This window comes from Malus sylvestris, chromosome 16 (assembly GCF_916048215.2).
Source record: "Malus sylvestris chromosome 16, drMalSylv7.2, whole genome shotgun sequence".
Classification (NCBI taxonomy): domain Eukaryota; kingdom Viridiplantae; phylum Streptophyta; class Magnoliopsida; order Rosales; family Rosaceae; genus Malus; species Malus sylvestris.
Window position 1 is genome coordinate 3,191,479 of NC_062275.1, and position 20,332 is coordinate 3,211,810.

A 20,332-nucleotide genomic window follows, 5' to 3' on the forward strand; every position below is an offset into this window, starting at 1 on the left:
TTTTCAGGTGTGATATATTGTGATGAATGTGGGATACAGCTTTCTGAGCTGCCACCAAGGTCGCCTAGGGTCGCCAGTCCATTGCCAAGCTTTTTCTCTCCTGTGGCTAGAGATATGCAACCTTGCTAGCTAGCTAGGTGATCAATTTATACGCATGAGATCGATGCTTTAGACTATGATTTTGTGCAAATTCCAACAGCCAATTCAGTGTGTTCATCAACTTCATATTTGCACATTTTGATGTCAAGTTGTGAACTACTAGTTTAGACCTTAAATCTTTAGTTAACATGTGGACCATTTCACATCGGTTTGATCATCGACAATATCGAAATGCTATGACATGTAATAAAACCACTTATTATAGTAAAAATATTTTTATTTTCTTTAAATTTTATGAAAGTTCCCATACACTCCAAATAAATCAATTCACACTTTTTCGGAGAATTTTGAGGAGAAAATGGAAAAAAAAATACCTTTCGAAAAAAACAAAAAAGTAAGCCCTGTTTGTGCCACATCATGAAAATAAATGGTCATATACTGACAGACAAATTAACTGCTCCACCTAATTGAGCGAATTTCTTAAGATCATGACACTAAATTGGTGAAACTAAAAGTGCATGTGGGATACATGTGCCCAAAGGAGCAAAGACGTTTTTTTTAGTCTTTTATACACTCATGCTTAATTATGTACGTAAATTCTGTTTGACTTTCTTAATTAGATGTCCATAAATAAAAAAGCTAAACGTAAAAATTACCTCCCAAATGTTAATTAACCCAATAGAAAAAAGAAAAAAAACTTAACATCACTGGAATATTTGTCAGTTAAAAGGAAAGAACTGTATGAGGAGTTTGATAATAAAAACCATCCCCCACCCTTGCATAATTAAAGGGCCGTAAAATGTGAGGGCTTACTTACAGACATCATATATTGACATGAATCACACGATCTGTGCATAGGTTGTACTTGAAATATCTGCGGAACGTGGCTGAGAAAACCGGCATTGGGAGGTTTGCCGGCTCTTCAGTTCTAAGACTTGTGAACGAAGCCATGAGTATAAGCAGCAGTACACCCCATCTCAATGGGAAAATGAGTGCAGAAATATGGGACAGTCTGGAGCAAGTGTTGAAGGTAATTTTCATTCCAACTTCCTGCGACTACAGTTTGTCAATCCAATGAGATCCTGCAATTGTTAGTATGTGTGACCATTATTCTAAAAATTTCCGCCTATGGGACTCGCTTAGGTGCTAGGTGACTAGTCACAGCCCACATTAATCCTTAGGCGTTTGAAGTTAGGAAAATGCTGCTAGACCTGCCTAGACTCACATAGTTCGCGACTCTCATTTAAACAGAAAATAAAAAACTTCATTTTGCATTTTATTGTTTTAATAAATTGCAAGAGACTTGTTTAATATTTGGATGAACATTCATTATACGCTTGTTCCTTATGTTTTCAATATGTTCTAGTACTTTATAATTTATATTTCATTCAATTTTACAACTTATGTATCTCAATACAATATAAATAGACATTATTTATGTATATATTGTTGTAAAATTGACGGTGTGTGCAGTTGAATAAATGAAACAAGACACAAAATTTACGAGGTTCCTCTACAGTCAGTGTGACTGGAGTACGTCATCAGGGTAGCAGTGGTGCTTTCATTATAATTTGGAATAATAGGAGTACAAAAATAACTCTCCATATTATCTCTCTATTCTTCCTCTCTTCTCAGCCATGTTGCTTCTATCCTCTTTCGTATCTCTCCTCCTTCTTCACCTCTCATTCATTTTATAAGCAAAGAGAACACCATTCACTTTACAAAATTTGCACAAATGAATAGTGAAAATACTGTGCATAAATAGTAACAAACTATTCATGTGAACCATCCACGTATTATTCACTAAATAATTTAATTAAAATTAAAAAAAGGGCTAAACGGAGGCCGCTTTTAAAACCTTGTGTGTGTCGTAGATGAAAATTTGGCTGCTTCCAGACAACCCAGCATCTGTTTATGCTGCATTAAGCTATTGGGGTTGCATAAAAACACAGAATCGGAGAAACACTCGAGAAAAACTTTGCACCCCTGGCTTTTGCTTCAGTGAAAGTGCTCGAAATCTGCTTTCTTTGCCAGCAAGTGGCATCAGCAGCCTAACGTCCTCGGTAAAGTTGGACAAGAATTGTCTGCCCTCCACTTCCGATGCCCTCCCCGTGCCCTTCTGTTTTGTGCGATCATGGTTAAGTCACGTCAACATTTTATATTTTATTTTTTATAGATATAATAAGACAAAAATAAATAGTAATATAAAATGTTGATGTAATTTAACCATGACCACACAAACAGGAGAACACGGGAAGGGCACCGAAAGTGGAGGGCAGACAATCCTTGTCTGGTAAAGTTGGATGCAGCCAGAAAATCAGTAACCCTTTTCTTGCTAGGTTTTGACAAGACAGAGGTCGAGCTATACCAAGTATGCTAAACTATACCTTCTTGCTGACAATTTTATTTCTGGTTTTTGGCGCACATTTTTGGCATCTTTGGTGTGATATTGAACATACAAATATCTGTGAAATGCAGTGTAGGGGAGGATCTTTGGTGTGATATTTTACGACATTAAGCGGCAACGATGAAATTTAACAGCAGATAAAAGAGACAAGAGGACAGATAAAGAAAAAATTTCAAATAAATCAAGATTCCTGATTAGTTTCTTCTGTTTGTCCATGGACACGTCCCCTTAGCTCTTCGAACGCCTTCATGCTCTCTGCATCAAATCCTCCAGCAAACTGGAAACAGTTCCAATTTAGCATTCCAGTTCTATGTATTTTAATCTAAGATTTCAAATCCTTCACATTTGAATTCTCTGAGTAATGGGAATTTCTACTTCTACTGTCTATTTTTGCCTAAAGAATGAGAAAAAATCTGTTATACCTGATGAACTCGGAAAGCAAAACGCACGCCTTGAAGTAGTGTAAACTCTCTGTTTGGTTCCTTCTCAGGTCCACTCAATGCATCAAGTTCCGAAGCTACACGTTTCATGTACTTTCTTGCCAATTGCACAGATGAGAGCTTGATCTGCAATGGTAAAACTCTTACATGAGCTCAATTTTGCCAGACAATGCATGACATAATCATACAAAATATTAACAGCAACTAAGCACAGTAAAGTTTTTTTCTGAGTTTTGAAGCATACCTTGCCGACAACCCCTGAATCCAATAACCAATCAACTGGAATTCCAAACTCCTTGCACCGAGAAATAGCCATGTCCCTTGTACGCAAGAGAGCATATACACTCTGTTCCACCCTGGAAGCATATTAACAGAACACTTGAGAATAAAGAAAAAATTCGAAAAAGCATTTCCTCTAACCAGCACTTCAATGCATGAAAACAAAGTTCGTACCTCTCAAGCAACGAATACATCTTCTTCAGAGCAGCTTCACATGGGAGTTTGGGATCATCAACAAAAGTGGAGACTCGTTTCTCCAATTTCATCAAGTCTTGGTACTCAAAAGCTGCTTCTCTTAGTGCATCCACTTTTCCTTCAGGCCAATCAAAGTGCTTGAGGACAGCCCTTTCGTCAACCTACCAAGGGCAGCAAGAGGTAGCTAAGTGAGTCTGGTAGGAGGGTTTGTGAGTATACAATATCAAAAAGAATGCAATACAAAAGGAGTTCAGATTTAATGGTTTAGCAGTTGAGTCTGCTAGCCATCTGAGGAACCTTTGAGTGCAATATATGATCCGGTGGATATGTAATGGCATACCAAAAAGGAGAGCTCTTCATCTAGCCAGTTCACAAATGCTACAAGATCTTCTATGTTTGTGAAGGAAGCTGCTCGAACTTCAGCTGCCAACGACATGACAAAATCACCTTGAGCTTCTACATCAGCTTTCACCTGTATCCAACACATAAAATTTCAATCTTTGAAACATTTGGGTACTGGGCCCCATAGTTCATGCCTCATATAACAAGATAAATGAAATACAAAACAAAGTTCTACTCACAGCTAAAAGGAATGATGATTTGTTCTCAATCTCCCCAATCATATTGCTCCTCGCATCAGATACATTAGATGATGAAGATATTAAAGACGATGTATCCTTCTTGGCTTCACGTTTCATCAATGACTGATAGAATTCAACCAGCTCAGGCGCACGGTGTACTTTATCACCACTGCTTCCCCCCTTAGGCAGGCTTCCTGGCGGAGGCGGTGGACGAGGTGGTCCACCAGGTGGTGGTGGTGGTGGTGGTGGGCCACCAGGTGGAGTAGGTGGTACTCCACTTGGCAGACCGGAAGTTATACCAACAGGGGTACCTCCAGATGCTTTAGGAGGCGGGCGAGGTACCCTAGGAGGCCTCTTCTCAATTTGGGCAAGTTTCATCTTGGTTATTGATTGAGGATCAACAGCGTTACCATCATTAGTTTGGTTGCTTGAATCGCTGGAAATAACTGCCTTCTCCTTGATATGGGCAAGTTTTGGTGGTAAAGCTACTGATCTCTCCTTTTCAGCCTTGGGTCTAGGCTCGTAGCTCAAATTTACACTTGATTTGTCACCAAACTTCTCTACTCTTGCTTGCTCTGCCCTTTCCTTAATTTGCTTCTCTCTCTCTAAGGCCAACTTATGCCGGTCTTTGTAAGCAGGATACTTCTCATCTAGAACTCCTTCAACTGACTTTGACATCAACTGGAAAGATGCTGCCACAGAATTAGGTGAGTCGCTTGAAGATATCTGTGTTCTAATGTTCGGAAGAGTGGGAGTTTGAGGGGAGTCATTAAGTTCCGGATCCACCTTCCCAAATGTAGTGATGGCCACACCATCACTTGCATTCCTTATCATCAAGGATTCCAGTGGGCCCCTTGGTCGAACGCTCATACTTGGTCTGCTTGGAGAGCCTCCAGAGAGAGATCTAGCTGGTGATGAAAGAACGCTAGAATCATCTTTGCTTTTTCCCCACCTTTTCAGCTTTTGCATTATACTAGGTTTCTTGCTGAGACTACTATATCGACTCGTAGAACTATCAATAGAAACATTGTCAAAATCCTCACTTCCAGGGGAGGATGGATGAGAGAAGTTGCTCTCAAGATCTGTATCCCCTTGCCCACGTTCTGATCCTGCGTACTCCAACATCAGTTGTTTGGCCTTCTCCTGCGATTTGGGGCTCAGATTCTTGTTTAGATCACGAGCTGATACCTTTCCTTGAGGTGTCTGATAGTTCCGGAGCTCATACCTCAAGCATGCGTTCACCCAACGAAGGTACACTAGCTCTTCAACTTCACTGAACCTGTTCATCTGAAGACCTTCCACTTGCCTTGATAGGTCCTCATTCGCATGCTTTAAATTATTGACCTCCTCTCTTACATTAGCAACCATTTCAGTCTGAAGAAAGCGTCAGAAAAACTAGTGTAACTATTGTTTCGTTCATAATACTTGTTAAACAGCCTGTGCGTTTTCCACCAGCTTGCTGAATTATTTTCGATAAACAAAGAAATCATTCAATTTTTGCATCTCTAGGTTCTAGTCTCAAGTATCATTCTAGTCTCAATTATCAGTATCAACCCGTAACAGTCAGGGGCTACAGCCTAAACCAAAATAGCCGAAGCTAGAAGAAAAACTATATATCTGGTCAAGAAAAAAACGAGAAACTTACATGCCAATGTTTTAAATCTTCTCTCTTTGTCCCACACACACACACACACACACACACACACAAAAAGAGAAAAGAAAGACGTGCACATAATGCAATGCAAGAAAGCAGTAAGACTAACCTCCGTCATGTTGGAGAGCGTTGCTACTCTTGCTTCAGCAGCATCCAACTTGATGATTAGTTCTCTCTTTTCGATTTGAAGTTCTTTGTTCTTTCTCTTAAGCTCCATGACTTCCACCTCTAATTGATTCACAGCGTTCAGCTTCTTTTCAATTTCAGCATCTTTTTTCACCGCTTCTTCTTCTTTTGCCTGTAAATTAGTTACTTGTTGTTTGAGCAACAGTAACTGGCCTTTTGTCTGGTTAGCATCAAGCTGAATCTGCCTCTGCAATTCCTTGATTTTGTACCGAGCTGCCTCTAGCTCCTTCTTGGCGGAAGCTCCCTGTGTAAGCTCTTCTTGAAGCTTCTTCCTCTCCGCCTGCAGAGAGTTAATAGTAATATTGAGCATGCCAATCTCCACTGTCTTAATCTTGAGTTGTCGTTGTAATTCATCAACGTCTGATTCTTGTTCCTTCAATCCATAGTACTCAAGTAATTCACCTTCAAGCTTTACTTCTCTTTCCTCCAATTCCTTTACCAGATTACGCAAATGTTCCAGCTCACTTGCATTGTTTGCCATCTCAGTTTCATATATGTCCTTCTCTTTTGTATCTGTTTTGTTAACAAGTAATGGGATTTCAATCTCCCCAGATAAAAGATCTTCAAATTCAGGTAAAATATCTTCATCTTGGATATCACCAGGTGAGATATCACTAGCACGGTTAAAAACACTGCTAATCAACTTAACCTCTTCCTCGTCTTCCTCCTCCTCCTCCTCCTCCTCCTCCTCCTCCTCTTCTTTCTGCAATACGTACCACTCTTAGTTAACTAAAAACAGATTTTTTTTTTCAAAGTAAAACAAATTCCAAAACCTACAGGTAAAGGAAGGAACATAAAATTTACTGTCGATGTTATGATGTTGCAAAAGAGATGGGACTTTGATAAAAGTTTGTTATGTACATACATGCTTTTCTCTGAGGCTATCATTAGAATATGTAAGTCGCTCTTCGTCTTCCTTCTCGCTTTGATGGTTACTGTTTGCTTCACCATTTTCTAAGTCACAATATCACCATAAGAATTAAGATTATTAAAAATTTGCAATAAGAAGGGGAAGTAAAACTTAACTTGTCTTCAAAACAATATTTACTAAATATGGCTCAGTTGCAAACAATATTTACATAATATAATTTGTTTTTCCAAAAAATTTAATAAAGAAGTGACATTTATGGAACTCATAGAGATGAATACCTGAATGCCTGCCTGTTGAGGTTGATGAACCAGAGTTTTTTATGCTGTGCTGCCTTGCTGCAATCGCTGCAATGGTAGCAGCAACCAGGAGGCTTAACCTGACTATCATGAAGGTATTGCAAATGTGGAAAGCTCAAGCTCTCACTCATCTATAAAGATAACCAACTTCCAAAACACCAAACTGCCGGCTTCTCCCCCAACACACAGAATCTGTAATTCCCAAGAGAGATTAAGAAAACAATCCCTTTCCTATATACATATCCAACTGCACACATCCCAGACCGTTCGCATATATAAGTATATTAGTAGCCAAATCTAATTATGAAGTATAAACATTGCTGACACCATCAGCTATCACCTTCTGAGGTTTGTAGACCAAACATAAAAGAACGCTTGCTTGGGCCGGGAAGTTCCAGATAAGTAAACAATCCAGCACAACTCTTAATGCTAAGAGCTACAGCAACCACCAATAACTAGTGGCCAATCTTCTCCAAAAGGATTGAAAGTTCACAATTTGGTGGGTCCAAACATGTCACTGTAAAGATTTTAAGGAACGTTAGCAGTTAAACAAGCCAAAAACCAAAGCTGAAAAGTTAGAAAATGTAAATTTTAACTGCAGTTACATGCATTCCTTACTTGTTTTAGGTAATATCAAGATACCATTTTTATTTGGGTGGTCGTATTGTCTCAAATGGCCGGTCCCAAGCCCGGATAAAGGAGGAGGGGGAGTGCGTCAGGTAGTCGACAGCCGGCACTCCATGATCACGTCGAATCCTTATGAAAATGGTCGTATTGTCTCAAATGCCCAATGAATCAAGCTTTAGATTTATCTGAAGCTCGAAAGACAAAATATGGCCAATCATTGCCCTCTGATCCATTTGACAAACTTGGTATCTGCAGAAATCAAACATTGATAAATGGAATCCCAAATCAAAGGATATTTCAAGTAAGCAATGTTTTGTTTGACTGAAATTTTAATTCTCAGAGGTAGCTTAACACAAAGCAAAACAAACCCAACTTTTGGGGGTGATTGACCTGCAAACCCACTTGCTTCCCTTTTTGGCATTTCCCTAAAAGCTCGTATCTTTGTGGTTGGTTTTGTGTGTAATCGGTAAGCAAGTGTTGCATATGATGGGTTGAGCATGCAAGACATGATTTTTACCAATAAGTATGTTCACATAGCGTAAAATTCTACTCTTTTAGTGGAATGTTCGGGATTTGCTTCTGAAAAGGCTAAAAACATTTCTTCTGACTGCGTTTGACAGAAAACGTTAGAAGTGCTTCTGAGCCCCATGGAAGATTACAAGGAAAATCGTTTTCTGGGTTATAAATCATGTGGGCTCCACAACCCACAGCAGAAGCCAAATTCCCATTATCTAAACATGGGTTTTTGGGGCTCGAGTTTCTCCATATGCTGGCCCTCAGAGAAGAGGAAACTGCAACATACTCGACAATTCTACCATGCTCCGGTGTATTTCTATGCACCAGGATTTTTGGCCGTTTAATATTCGTCAATGGATCAATGACGAGAATTTAACGGCCAAAAACTCCGGTGCATACAGGAAAATTTCACAAAGTACAACTACGAGATGCGTTTTCACCAGATGAAACAAACTGTGGTCACTTTCGGATTATCCAGTAGATAAGAAACAAGATGAAAAGGAAAAAGTAGGTAAATTTGGAGGTGGGTGAAAATGCATACCATCCGGGCTTCTGAGAGACTCTAACAGCGGGCGAAAATACAGCTGCTTGTGGCCGGAGCTGGGATTTTTGACCGGAGAGACAGAGCAAGTGCAGTAAACGGGAGGAAGTAAACAACCGAGCGGGCATAACTTTTTCACCGCCTTGCGTTCCTACTTTTGTCACAGAAAACGGCCGACTGAATTTTGACCGCGACGCATATGAAGTTACCCTTTTACCCCATCTCGGATGTGATTTTTTTTTTGGCTTTTTAGCCAAATTGTCCCTGATTAGGGATGGGCAAATACCCATCGGTTATAGGTAACCGCGGTTACCCGTCCATTTAAATTTCACTGTTACGGTTATGGGTATAACTGTTTACCCACGAAATTTAAATGAGCGGTTATGGGTATTAACCGCAGTTATAAACGGGTAACCATTTACCTATTTATTTTATATATGTAAAATTAACACAAACCATGTTCCCTATCGGACAAAACTTAGATCAATACTATTGACTATAGTGCATGATTTCTATAGCTAATATAATATAGTTTTCCTTAACCACTTTAAATTTCATAGTCCATTATATATATTATGTTAATATTTCACTTTCCGAGTCAAATAACTCAAGAATATTGTCTTTTAACAGTTTTTGTAACCCAAGAATACTTAGCAAATTTTATATTACCTTCATTGCTAACAGTTAAAAATATCGTCTGTAAATTATTATTTCAATTATTGGAATGGTATACGGACTTAAAAAATTAAAATGCATAAATGTATAATGAATGTACCTATAACGGTGTTTAATTGTTAGAAAAATAAAAGTATGACAAATTTTTCTTTTTTAATTTTCAAGTTGTTAAAAAAACACGTAGACGTGTGAAAAAGGAGTAAATGGTAAAAAAATAAAGGATAAACGGGTTTAAAAATGATAAGTGGGTAAACGAGTACTAAATTGTTACGGTTAAATGGGTACACGGTTATAAGTATGGTTAACCATTTGGACAATTACCCAACGGGTAAACGGTTATGCGGGTATGAGAATAAACAGTTATGGATAAATAACTGCAGTTACCTGTCCGCCATAACCGTTGCCCATCCCTATCCCTGATATTGGTATAACTTCTTACTGTAGTTTTTGAGATTTAAAATCGATAGGAGCAGTCATGAGTTTGTCTACCAACAATTATTTTGCGAGTTTGTTTACCAACAATTATTTTGCTCATTCCGTGAAAAATCTCTGTTGAATTGAGAGCAGTTTTCATGGAAGTTGAGGGGTTGATTTGACAAAAATATATTTAATTCAACGAAAACATTTCACGAAATGATCCAAATAGTTGACGGTGAACAAACACAGGAACTACTTCTATCCATTTTAAAGCCTAAGAATCAAAGTAAAGAGTTATGTCAATTTTAATGACTACTTTGGCTAAAAAGTCATTTCTTGTAGTGGTGAACGATGCGATTTTCTCTGAATGAATCTTTGTCTCATTGCCAATTCTATGTCATCGTGTCGTGCGGTATGAAAATTAAACACATAATTATGTACAACAAGTGACATCTCAAATCTCTCCCATCCGAAAGTAGTTAATATTATTGTCAATAAAAGATATTTTTGACTAGTAAGTATTCCAAAAAAAACTAACAATTCGGCGGCAAAACCGCTCATGCCGGGTAATGCAAGAGAAGCCATTGATAAAATACTAAAAATCATAAATATTTTTGAAATTGCGATAGTCATTCCATCCAATTACGTCAAGATAAATAAGACGTATTCTATCATAACTCGTTATGGCCAAGAAATAAGACGCAGCGCCAACAAATCCGTGAGAGATTATGGCATATTGGGATTGATTGTTTGGTCAAAAACTTTACACTTCAAAGAGTTTTATGAAACATCACCAAAAGCTTCAGATATCACATTTCAACTGCGTTACTCAAAAGCACAACTGCCATAATAAATATCACATTATTTTCCTGATTGATTTTTCTGGATACACATGATGGACAAATCATTCAGATTGCTCATGCCAATGGCATTCAGATTGCTCAACTCGTGATCTTAAAAAAAAAAAAAAGGAGGATTAAATATCTCTACATCCCGTCAAGGGGCCTGGTCATCCCATTTCCACCTTCGTCCTACCTCCTCAAGTACCTTGGCACGAGCTTGGCTTCTTCTCGCTTCATCCTCCACCCACGACCTGCATCATTTTGTAAAATTATGAGGAATTGTATATCGTATATCCATGCCATGATTAAAGTTTTCGGTTTTTGATGAAGCTTCATAACAATTTCCTGTTGTATGTTACAGAAAAGTTGAAGCTACTAGATGCAGAACGTGCTTTAGAAAGAAAAAAATAACTAAACCTAAGCTTGAAATGTTCCTAATTATGACTACATTTTAACACGCTCTCAAGTAAAATATGTGTCCATGCATTATTATGAATAGCTGCAGAGATGAGTGATACCTAAGGATCCGAATAGCTTCTATCTCAGCTTCAAGTATAGATTTCCTATCAAGCATACTTTCCTGCTTTGTCTCTAAATCGTTGAGCGTATTCTGCAAATCACAATTCTCAGCAACATAAGTTGACCTCTCAGATGCAAGCTTTTCGGACATCTCGTTGACCTCTTCCTTGAGACTGAGAAGTAATTGCCTCTGGCAGTCCATAGCTGCCTTCTCCTTTAAAATCTCGGAAAAATTCTTTTCTTGGATAATCTTCTCCTGTTCCAAATCACTAAGGGCAGCAAGATAAGCCTTCTCCACCTCAAGACCACGGGTTTTCTCTGCATTCCTTTTCTCATCCCAAAACTTTTGTATCTCTTCCCTATCAAGCAATTCGGACATGATAACTTCCATCTCAGCCTTCCTTGCAGAATTTTCAGCCTTTATTCTCAACAATTCACAAGAAATTGATTCCGCGATCCTGCCACTTGTCAATGCCACTGCTGCTTGTGCTTTTGTTGAAGGTTTGTTTGGCTGAAGCCGCTTGCACTGTCCTGCAAGATAATACGACATGGGGTTCTTAGAATAGACCTCGTACATACAGAGAAACATAAACATTCATGTGATCCTATATATCTGCCTGTTAGTTTTCAAAGGTAAACATAAGTAATTCATCAAGTTTGATAGCATCTAACAGATCTTCCTTCTCTCAGTTTAGTGCCTTTTATCAAATCCTCACACTTGCTTTTCTTCTACCTTTAAAGACCAAAGCAACCTAACTTCCCTAGATTGTACTTCAAATGACAGCAGTAGTTAAAGCTCACCAAAATGTACAAATAACAACTCGAACACATGATATATGCGTGTTTAATTTTATGCATATTTCTTTACTCGTGCGCGTTGTGTGCATGCTTGAAATTGTTAAATTAATTTATAGACAAAGAAACTGGGAAATACCAAAAACTTTTCTGAGTATGCTATTTTCCTCTGTCAGCATGTCTGCATATAGTCCTGCTGGTGCATCTGAACTGATCTCTTTCACATCCATAAAACCTACTGTTGCTGTGGTTGATATCTGGACTGTAAATAAGTCAGGTTTTAAAACCTATGAAGAGGCATACTTTACTCTTGGGGGAAAAATCAGAAAAATCACCCATTGATGATAATGTTCGATGCCTTCTTTACCTTCTGTATTACTCCAGGCAAAAAATCATACTCTAAATGGGCCTTCCAATCAATTAGATCTTGTCGAGAGATAAACCTGCAGCACAATGTACTGTTTGAATATACATTATAAAAGGAAACTCAAGATATTAAACAAAAATCAAGCATATTTTCTACCTCTCAGGTGAAAAATTGATGTTTCCATGGCCATTTAGACCATCATTACTGGAGCTCTTCTGTGATAACTTGCTAGGAATGACACCAGCCTCCGCCAGGGCTTACGGACACGATGCAGAAGCAAAGTTTCAAACTTCAATCTCTAAAGAACAAAGACCTATCAATTGCAGGTAAATGAATCAATCCTTACCTTGAATGGACCTAAAATCTGGGTCTTCGATATCCACATCATCAAATGCAGAAACTATGGATCCAGCAAGTGAAACTGATGGGACAAGCCGGTGCTTTGCATTCCTACAAAGTAAATAAAAAATATCTAAGGAAAGACCACCCTAAAGATCTCATCAAAAAAAATAAAATATATTTCAAGGAGTGTATGTATAAATTACTACCTTTCCAGTGATGAGCTTAATTGAACTAGCCATCTTGCATATTCCCTTCTAGTACACAATTCATCAGCCTTGACATCATCATCAATAATCTGTGTACCTTAATTACAGTTGACAAAATCATGCTCAGAACTCAACCCATAGCCTCAGTGATATAGAACATTAAGGACAAGAAATTGTCGCAGGTCCAAAATTTCAAGAACGTAAAAACGTCACTGATAGTGAAAAGTAAAATAATCCTCCTTTACAAATAACAATTGTAAGTTCCATGGGTATTCAAAATTATTATTTAAACACTGTTCCAATAAACTTGTTATTAGTGACTATGCCACTCATATCTCAGCACCGTTTTGGTTTTTAAGCTTCTGTTCCTTGGTCATTACTTCGAAAATGCAGACAAGACTAAGAAATATCAGCACCTTAAAGGCCCTACTTAGATGCACTTAGGCATTGAAATGGACAAAAGCTAAGAAGAAAAAGCAGAGAGACTCAGTACAGACTTGACAGCGCTCAATAAAGAAGCACACCTTCAATTTCTTCAAAACTGCCAGAGCTTCCTGTTGAGTAGAATCCACAGCAACTGGGATTATAATGCGTTCAAGCTTCTTCATGGATGCTGAATTAGACAAAAGACAAGAAAATCTCCCGGAATTCATTAATATAAAGATAATTCAGATATTGAAAAGGAAGTTGAATTGTTAAAGAAACGTTCAATTTGATGTACCTGAAGTAACATTTCCGCTATCAGCTATAGGAACAGTCTGTGGACTTGCCTCAGGGACCGTGGCATCCTCATCCAATGCTCCTTGGTTTGCAGTTTCAGTATCAGAGTCCCGACTCAAGATCCCGTGAAAAGCATGCAACGGACTCGTAATTTGAAACTTAAAACCTACAAAAGGAAAGCAATGTAGTATGCCCAACACACAATTTAGCAAATGCCTGATCATTCAAAACTACTAGAGCTGTTACCCCAACATCAAGTAACCAAATTAACCTGATTGAACAATAATTCACTAAATGGGAACTTAATATCACTAGTAACTCATCCAAAGAACCAATACATGGAAACGCAGACCTTTCTTAGGCAGCGAGAAGTAAGCAATGGCGGCGACTACTACCGCCAGTGAAGCCCCAATGCCCCCAATTACAAATTTAGGCAACCCTGCAACAACCCAACAAATTAAAACAAGAGTCTCAATCTTTATGTGCAATTTTACGAAAGTAATTAAATTTACGAGTAATCAAGACCTGGGTTTTTACGGGGAACCGGAGAATCGACGATTGCCCAACCGCCATAGTCGCCGTTGGCGGATTGGTCCGAGGGGAACCATGAAATGTCGAGGTTTCGCTGGGCGAGCGAAGCAGAGAAGCGCGGTCTGGGACTTGTGGATTTGGGTTTCAGGAGAATTAAGTTCGGGGAGAGAGTGCGGCGTCGTAGGAGGAAGGAAGTGTATGTGGGAAGGAAAAGGGAGGAAGAAGGTGGCGCACAAGATGAGCACATGATTATTGATTGCTTTTTAGTTGAACGATATTTGGGAATTAGGGTTTTGGATTTACGGTGGGAACTGGGAACGTGAGAAATGCCGAAATTTGTAATTGCAGAGAGAGAGGGGGAGGGTTTTAGGGTCGGGGAAAGGGAGGTGGGAAGTAGCAGGTGGCAATGGCATCTGTTTGGTCAAAAATTGTGCACCTATCTCGGCCACAACTTCCGACGAAATTACTCATGGAATCATTACTAAGTTGAGTGATCACAGTTTTCCCATTTCGTTTTTCATATTTGTCCTTTAATTCAACCTCACGTACGGACCACGTGACTAGATGCGTAAAAAATAGAACAAAATTTGATTAAGAATAAGAAGACATGATCCCTTGATTCAATCTGTGTGACACGTGACTCATTTGCCGAAAACTTTTACGGAGTTGACAATGATTAAATTGCATTCTTACAAAGATGACTAGATGAGTAAAAAATCAGAAAAATTGTTTAGACACATTCCTCTTTGTTTGTAAGAATGTCTACTTCTCCAAAAGTCCCGTTTCTACCGTTGCCACCGCCAGACCGTACGTGTAGAGTCCGATGAAGACGTGCCACGGCAACACCCTTACCCTCACCGCGTGAACTTCCCCTCGATGCCAGAAGCTCAGGAATCCCATCAACCACTACAAATCGGAAATCTAATGAAAACGTTTTTGGCTTAAGCTAATTAATTGTAGCTTAAGCTTATTCCATTTCGTCAAGCTAATTGAAAAAAAAAAATTTGTTAACTTGATTGTTGCGGAATCTGAGCCACAACAAAGAAAATGCCAAGTTTTGAGAAGGCTGGCAGTTCCATATCAACCAAGTTAACGATGTCAAATTAATAGTTTTATGACCAACTTGACGAGACACAAAAATGAAAACACAGAGCAAAATCACACAGTTGCAAGTTGTGTTTTTGTGAATTTAACAAATTACATTTGTGTATTTGTCGCATTGTTATTTACAGATAAAGAGAAACAATTTCTTACGTACAATGCAAGATGCGTCTTACTAATTCGTTGTTTAGATTCGGAAATATTTTTGGTCGGAATACGACTTTAACCATAACCATAACCATAACCACAACGATATTCGCTGGCCATCGACATCCCCATGGCAAAAATTATCACGACTTCAGTCAGAAAGAATGCCGGTAAGGCGGTCAGTTCTAAAACCCGAATGCCAACGGGCGCCGTGAATCCATCAAGGAGAAATTAAACAGAAAGTTTCTTTCACTAAACTCTGCTTCTTGATCAGGTGTCAATAAAAAGGAATGTTAAAAGTCAGGGAAGAAACACATACAGACCGACGGTCAAATTCGATACTGAAAAAGGCATTTACTTCTATTTATTTTCTGGACAAGCAGAAATGAAGAGGGGAAAAAACACAACACTAGCATAGCCCTATATCTGTTTGCTGTTCTGAAAGGCAGACGAGGCTTTGGATTTTACCAATATTAACTCTCATAGTTAGCACGAGCGGGCATGGCCCTGCCACGGCCCCTTGGGACATAGCCGCCGCCGCCACCACCTCCATAGCCACTACCACTTCCATAACCCCTTCCATAGTAGCCACCACGACCACGACCACCACGCCCAGGACCACGGCCGCCTCTTCCACCCCGATACCTTGAAAAAGTGCCGAAAGTCTGCACCCATATACAAGCATCCGCATTATTAAAATAAATAAATAAATAAATAAAACTTCCCAAAACTAAGATGGCAAAAACAAAAAGGACACTACCTCCGTATCTATCTTTATTTGCTCAGAGTATCTAGTCCTTCCATTCTGGTCATGACTCATAGAGTTGCACGAGATGGTATCAAAGAAATCATCCTTATTGTAGACGGGCTGTGGCACAAAAACAAAATTAAACAAAATCAGGTGATAGAAGTAATAAGATTATTACTAATAGTAGAACTCATCTAGCTACAATGATAAACAAGATAGCCAATGCCATCTTGATCTCAACCTTCGATAACTCAGCCTCGTCTTCATCTTCAATATCATCTTCGTCAGTGTCATTTCCATCACCCTCTTTGTGAGGTTTGTTACTCTTACCAAGATGACCCCAAACCTCATCCTTGTTGAACTTCTCATTCATTGCCGTGAAATCAAATTCTTCAGTGAATTTTGTTATGGGACGTGAACTCTGCACACCAAATGTTAATTATTTGGCACTGTCAGTGTCAGTGATGCTGAGAAAAATAATATTGCAACAAATTAATTCGTAGGAGTAAATTTAATTCGTGGGGGAAAAGAGCTTCCTTACCCCAGTTCCTTGTCCTCTTTCACGCCCTCTATAAGTATAACCCTGGCGATTTTGATTTTGGTATGGAGCTCCATTTGGCTGAGAACGCACATATTCCTATTTACGTAAAGAGGGAGAAGCCCATGTCAGAACTCCTTCCAACCGGACTAGAGAACACATAATAAAATTCAAAACAGGAACTTTAGTCCTAAACCCTGACCACTAGACAAAACTGAGTTGGTAGGAATAAGAGAAACCATCAAGCTAAAAATCTCTAACCATTCAGTGATTTAAAAAACTGAATCAAACAAAAAAAATGTAACAAAAAGAAACTCAAACAAAGAGGCTGGCCCACAATTCAGATTCTCATTGGGAGTGGTAACCAACACCATCTAATCCTGATTAATAGCAACATCTAACAAGCCTGTTGACGAATCGAAAATCGCCCCATTGAATAACAATCTTTTTTTTTTTTTTTTGGTGCACCCACCCCCATATGAACAGACATACAAGCATAAATCACAATAAAACAGAATAGTCCAGGAGCATGCAAGCATTTGTGTGTGTGTGTGCACGTGTAACACATGCATGTATGACAAAACAACCTTTTGACCAGCCCGCGCAGGTTGTTGAGGTAGTGGCAGTATTGGTGGCTGCGGTTCTGCGGAAACTGGGACCGATGTTTCTGATGAGGTTGGTGGTGAAACTTGAACAACCTCCACATCCTTGTGAGGTGTTTGCAAAGATTGAGATGAAGGGACTGTAGATCCAAACTGCAACAGCTGGCCTGGGGTTACCAAAGAAGGCACTAGTGTTTCCGAGCGCAAAGAATTAGATGTCCCAGCAACAGAAGAAGTAGTCTGAGTTACGCTTGGATAAGGCAAGGTGGGACCAGAAATTGCATGAGGTTTGTTTGAGATTGGTGGCACAACAGTACTTATATCTGGGCTTGAATTAGCCAGAGAAGAAAGTGCTGGCAAGCTTGCACCAAGCATGGTTGCAGAAGGTGCAGAGGGGCCAGAACTAGGTGCCTTGTTAGGCATTGAGCTTGGCAGAGTTTCAAGAGATAGTGTTGTTGAAGGCACTGGTGGCAGATTTGTTGGCAATGTTGACAGGGATAAAGAAGTAGCAGTCAAACTAGAGGAACTAACACTAGCAGCAGGAAGCAAAGGCGCTGGAACTTCAGGCAAGTTTGAGGGCAAGTTTGAAGCTCCTGTGGGTAGGGAGGGATTAAAATTGGGGTACTGCAGTGGCTGCTGCAGTGAAGAAGGCATTGACAGCCCAGGTGGAGGTCGAAGCAATGACTGCTGGTGTAAATGTGGTAGCCCATTTGGAGGGCCATAGTATCCTTGCCAATACATTGGCATAAGTGCGCCACCATTTGCACTTGGAGGAGGAGGAGGAGCCCCCCATGATGCTAAATTGCCTCCGGGTTGATATAATGGCAAACTACCTTGGAAGTTTGGACCAGGGAGTCCCATCTGTGGAGCATGGGAATTAATATCCGTCAAAGATCCACTAGCTGGAGCAGGCAAGCTCGATGTTGAAGGAGCTGGGCGGGAAAAATGAGACTGCAAGAGAGGAAAGAGAGTTACAGAGAGAGAGAGATAATAAATTAGTAGAGGTTAGCTAGATGCAAAAGTTAAAATTCCTTCTCTTACCTGGATAATAGCTGGATCATTGTTTATAGGTGGTGTAGGCTGAACAGGTGGAGAAGACTTAACCTGTAAATCCTGGAAACAAAAATAATAATGGAAGACTTAGGGTCTGGAAAATTACATGAAAATATAACCAGTAGTGAATCCAGGCTACATAGTTCAAAACTGGTCACCACATTACAGAATCTATCTTTACTATTACTAAACAACTAAACTCTGCTACAATTGAAGAAAACTATCATTGCTGAGTAATTTAAACTCATAAAGTCAAGAGATTTTGGGGTTTATTTTTGTAAACTATCAGATATAAATATAGAACACTCGTTGTGCAGTCCTACAATCTCAGGCATCTCAGTACCAACCTTGATATCACTCCCGCGAAATAAAATATACTCATAGACTTTGTCTCCCGGTGGGATTTGTGGTCCATCCTTTTTCCTTCCTTCTGTTCCAAAAGATCGTACTGCCAGTGCCATGTAAAAAGTAACAAATTAACATCAATTCATGTACCCATATTTCAACAATAACACTTAATGATATATTATGATCCATGAGACAAACAATTCATACAAGTATTCCATAACCCTGTGAAGCAATGCTTTTTCAAAAAAAAAAAAAAAAAACAAAAAAATCAAAGTGAAACAATTTTATGAAGAAAACCATGAAACCCTTCTATAAATACAGAACAGATAAACCATTTAGAATCAAAGATTGTACTTTTTTTACACCCCAAAGCTCAAGGAGTTATGCAATATATACATAGAAGTGTATTGAGCCACACCAATTCATAACAATATCGTACTTTCTAACTCAATTCAAAGAACACGCTAGTTCCTGAATCTTATACTTTACATACCCAAGCACACATGCATGTTTCCCAATTCACAATTGAGTAAAATTTCAAAAATCTGGAATCGAAATCAAGAATAATTAAACCAAAATGCCAATCTAGACGACAGAACTAGTAATAAACTAATAAATCAATTCAATTTAATCAAATGGTACATACAGAAAAATGAATGATTCAATCAAAGCAAAACGGAACAATTTCACAAAAACAAAAACCAACATAGAAAAGATAAACTATTTAGAATCACAAAGGCCTACATTTTCACAGGAGCCACAAAATTTTGCAATAGAATACAAAGATGCACATTGAGCCACTGACAGTCAGTTTTAATAGCAAATTCACAGTTGCCGAAAATTCAAAAAATCGGAAATCAATAATAATTAAACCCTAGAAAATGCCAATCTCGACGAATTAACTAGGAATAAACTAACAAATCAAATTAGACCTAGGTAACAAGACCTAAACGGAACCCAGAGAACGAAAAATAAAAATTAAACTCAGGGGAGTTAAACGGTACCGTTTCTGAGTCCAATACTGGACTCCTCGGTGTTGATGTTATAGAGAACGCCTTCGTATCTGATCTCACTCTTGGAAGTCAAACTAATCAAGCTCCCTATGTACGAATCCGCCGCCGAGCTCGATCTCGCAGCAGTCTCCGTAGCCATGGCTCCGATTTCGAAACCCTAGCGCGAGAGGGAGGAGGAGGAAGAAAAAGGGGAGAGAGAGAGAGAGAGAGAGAGAGAGAGAAAGAGAGAGAGAGAGAGTAGGGTTTTGGTTTTGGGGGTGGCTTTTGAGATTATCTGGTTGTCTCTCTGTTCGTGGGAGAGAGGGATTCGTGGGGGAGAGGGAGAGATCTGTCTGCCTATTTTAACCCCTGTGATTTTTCGCTTTGACGATAATGACAGGTTGGCCAATGAGAATGCGACACGTGGTGATTGTGACTTATCGGTCTTTTTCGTCGGAATCTGAGGAGAAGTCGGTCCAATGGGTACTGAGTCTAGTAAACGACGAATTGGCAGTGGGTTTTGAGACCTGCGGGGTTGAGAATCGTCTCGACAATGAAATGACGGTTATGCCCATGGTAGTTTGGCAAAGGAGAATAAAGTCTGTGACAATGATGTGGTAATTTCGTCATTTTGCCTAAAAATGCTCTTCTCTGGTTTTTTTGGTAAACAAATGTTCTTCACCGTTTGGTATGCATA

The 20,332-nt window shown here is 39.2% G+C and overlaps 3 protein-coding genes across 8 annotated transcripts; all 3 read right to left on the bottom strand.

The window, feature by feature from the left end:
* Positions 1-2,591: 2,591 nt before the first annotated feature.
* Positions 2,592-7,670, bottom strand: LOC126608587 (protein CHUP1, chloroplastic-like). Of its 5 annotated transcripts, none has more exons than XM_050276534.1 (11): positions 7,627-7,670; positions 7,349-7,525; positions 6,991-7,200; positions 6,707-6,795; positions 5,765-6,544; positions 4,002-5,375; positions 3,761-3,892; positions 3,400-3,581; positions 3,191-3,302; positions 2,929-3,072; positions 2,592-2,783 (listed from the first exon to the last, which is right to left on the bottom strand). In XM_050276534.1, exons 3-11 carry the CDS (start codon positions 7,097-7,099, stop codon positions 2,688-2,690), a joined length of 3,018 nt encoding a protein of 1,005 aa, XP_050132491.1. In that variant the 5' UTR covers positions 7,100-7,200; positions 7,349-7,525; positions 7,627-7,670; the 3' UTR covers positions 2,592-2,687. The 5 variants fall into 5 exon arrangements, with proteins under 5 accessions (XP_050132491.1, XP_050132490.1, XP_050132494.1 ...); XM_050276533.1 differs by having other exon boundaries at positions 6,991-7,255; XM_050276537.1 differs by having other exon boundaries at positions 5,765-6,523; positions 6,991-7,525.
* A 2,892-nt stretch (positions 7,671-10,562) lies between these two features.
* Positions 10,563-14,575, bottom strand: LOC126608589 (uncharacterized). The gene is made up of 11 exons (XM_050276540.1): positions 14,101-14,575; positions 13,928-14,014; positions 13,577-13,741; positions 13,380-13,468; positions 12,856-12,944; positions 12,654-12,757; positions 12,464-12,563; positions 12,308-12,383; positions 12,080-12,197; positions 11,145-11,676; positions 10,563-10,877 (listed from the first exon to the last, which is right to left on the bottom strand). The coding sequence occupies exons 1-11, from the start codon at positions 14,351-14,353 to the stop codon at positions 10,781-10,783; spliced, it is 1,710 nt and encodes a 569-aa protein (XP_050132497.1). The 5' UTR covers positions 14,354-14,575; the 3' UTR covers positions 10,563-10,780.
* Positions 14,576-15,585: 1,010 nt separating this feature from the next.
* LOC126608588 (protein decapping 5-like) lies at positions 15,586-19,981 on the bottom strand. 2 transcript variants are annotated; one of them, XM_050276538.1, is made up of 8 exons: positions 19,648-19,981; positions 18,643-18,743; positions 18,284-18,355; positions 17,228-18,193; positions 16,644-16,739; positions 16,332-16,523; positions 16,115-16,222; positions 15,586-16,019 (listed from the first exon to the last, which is right to left on the bottom strand). In XM_050276538.1, exons 1-8 carry the CDS (start codon positions 19,793-19,795, stop codon positions 15,828-15,830), a joined length of 1,875 nt encoding a protein of 624 aa, XP_050132495.1. In that variant the 5' UTR covers positions 19,796-19,981; the 3' UTR covers positions 15,586-15,827. The 2 variants fall into 2 exon arrangements, with proteins under 2 accessions (XP_050132495.1, XP_050132496.1); XM_050276539.1 differs by having other exon boundaries at positions 16,344-16,523; positions 19,648-19,980.
* Positions 19,982-20,332: the final 351 nt, after the last annotated feature.

Bases quoted from the DNA above. Each gene is read 5' to 3' on its own strand.
- LOC126608587 (XM_050276534.1), bottom strand. From the start codon at position 7,099: ATGATAGTCAGGTTAAGCCTCCTGGTTGCTGCTACCATTGCAGCGATT. The intron at 6,796-6,990 runs GTATTCATCTCT...ATTGTGACTTAG, and splicing joins CTCAACAGGCAGGCATTCAG to AAAATGGTGAAGCAAACAGT. The intron at 5,376-5,764 runs GTTAGTCTTACT...CGCTTTCTTCAG, and splicing joins CGCTCTCCAACATGACGGAG to ACTGAAATGGTTGCTAATGT.
- LOC126608589 (XM_050276540.1), bottom strand. From the start codon at position 14,353: ATGTGCTCATCTTGTGCGCCACCTTCTTCCTCCCTTTTCCTTCCCACA. The intron at 12,384-12,463 runs GTAGAAAATATG...ATTGTGCTGCAG, and splicing joins ATCAATTTTTCACCTGAGAG to GTTTATCTCTCGACAAGATC. The intron at 12,198-12,307 runs GTAAAGAAGGCA...TTTACAGTCCAG, and splicing joins TGCCTGGAGTAATACAGAAG to ATATCAACCACAGCAACAGT.
- LOC126608588 (XM_050276538.1), bottom strand. From the start codon at position 19,795: ATGGCTACGGAGACTGCTGCGAGATCGAGCTCGGCGGCGGATTCGTAC. The intron at 18,744-19,647 runs GTACCGTTTAAC...TGGCACTGGCAG, and splicing joins CAGTATTGGACTCAGAAACG to TACGATCTTTTGGAACAGAA. The intron at 18,356-18,642 runs GTTGGTACTGAG...TTTTGTTTCCAG, and splicing joins TTCGCGGGAGTGATATCAAG to GATTTACAGGTTAAGTCTTC.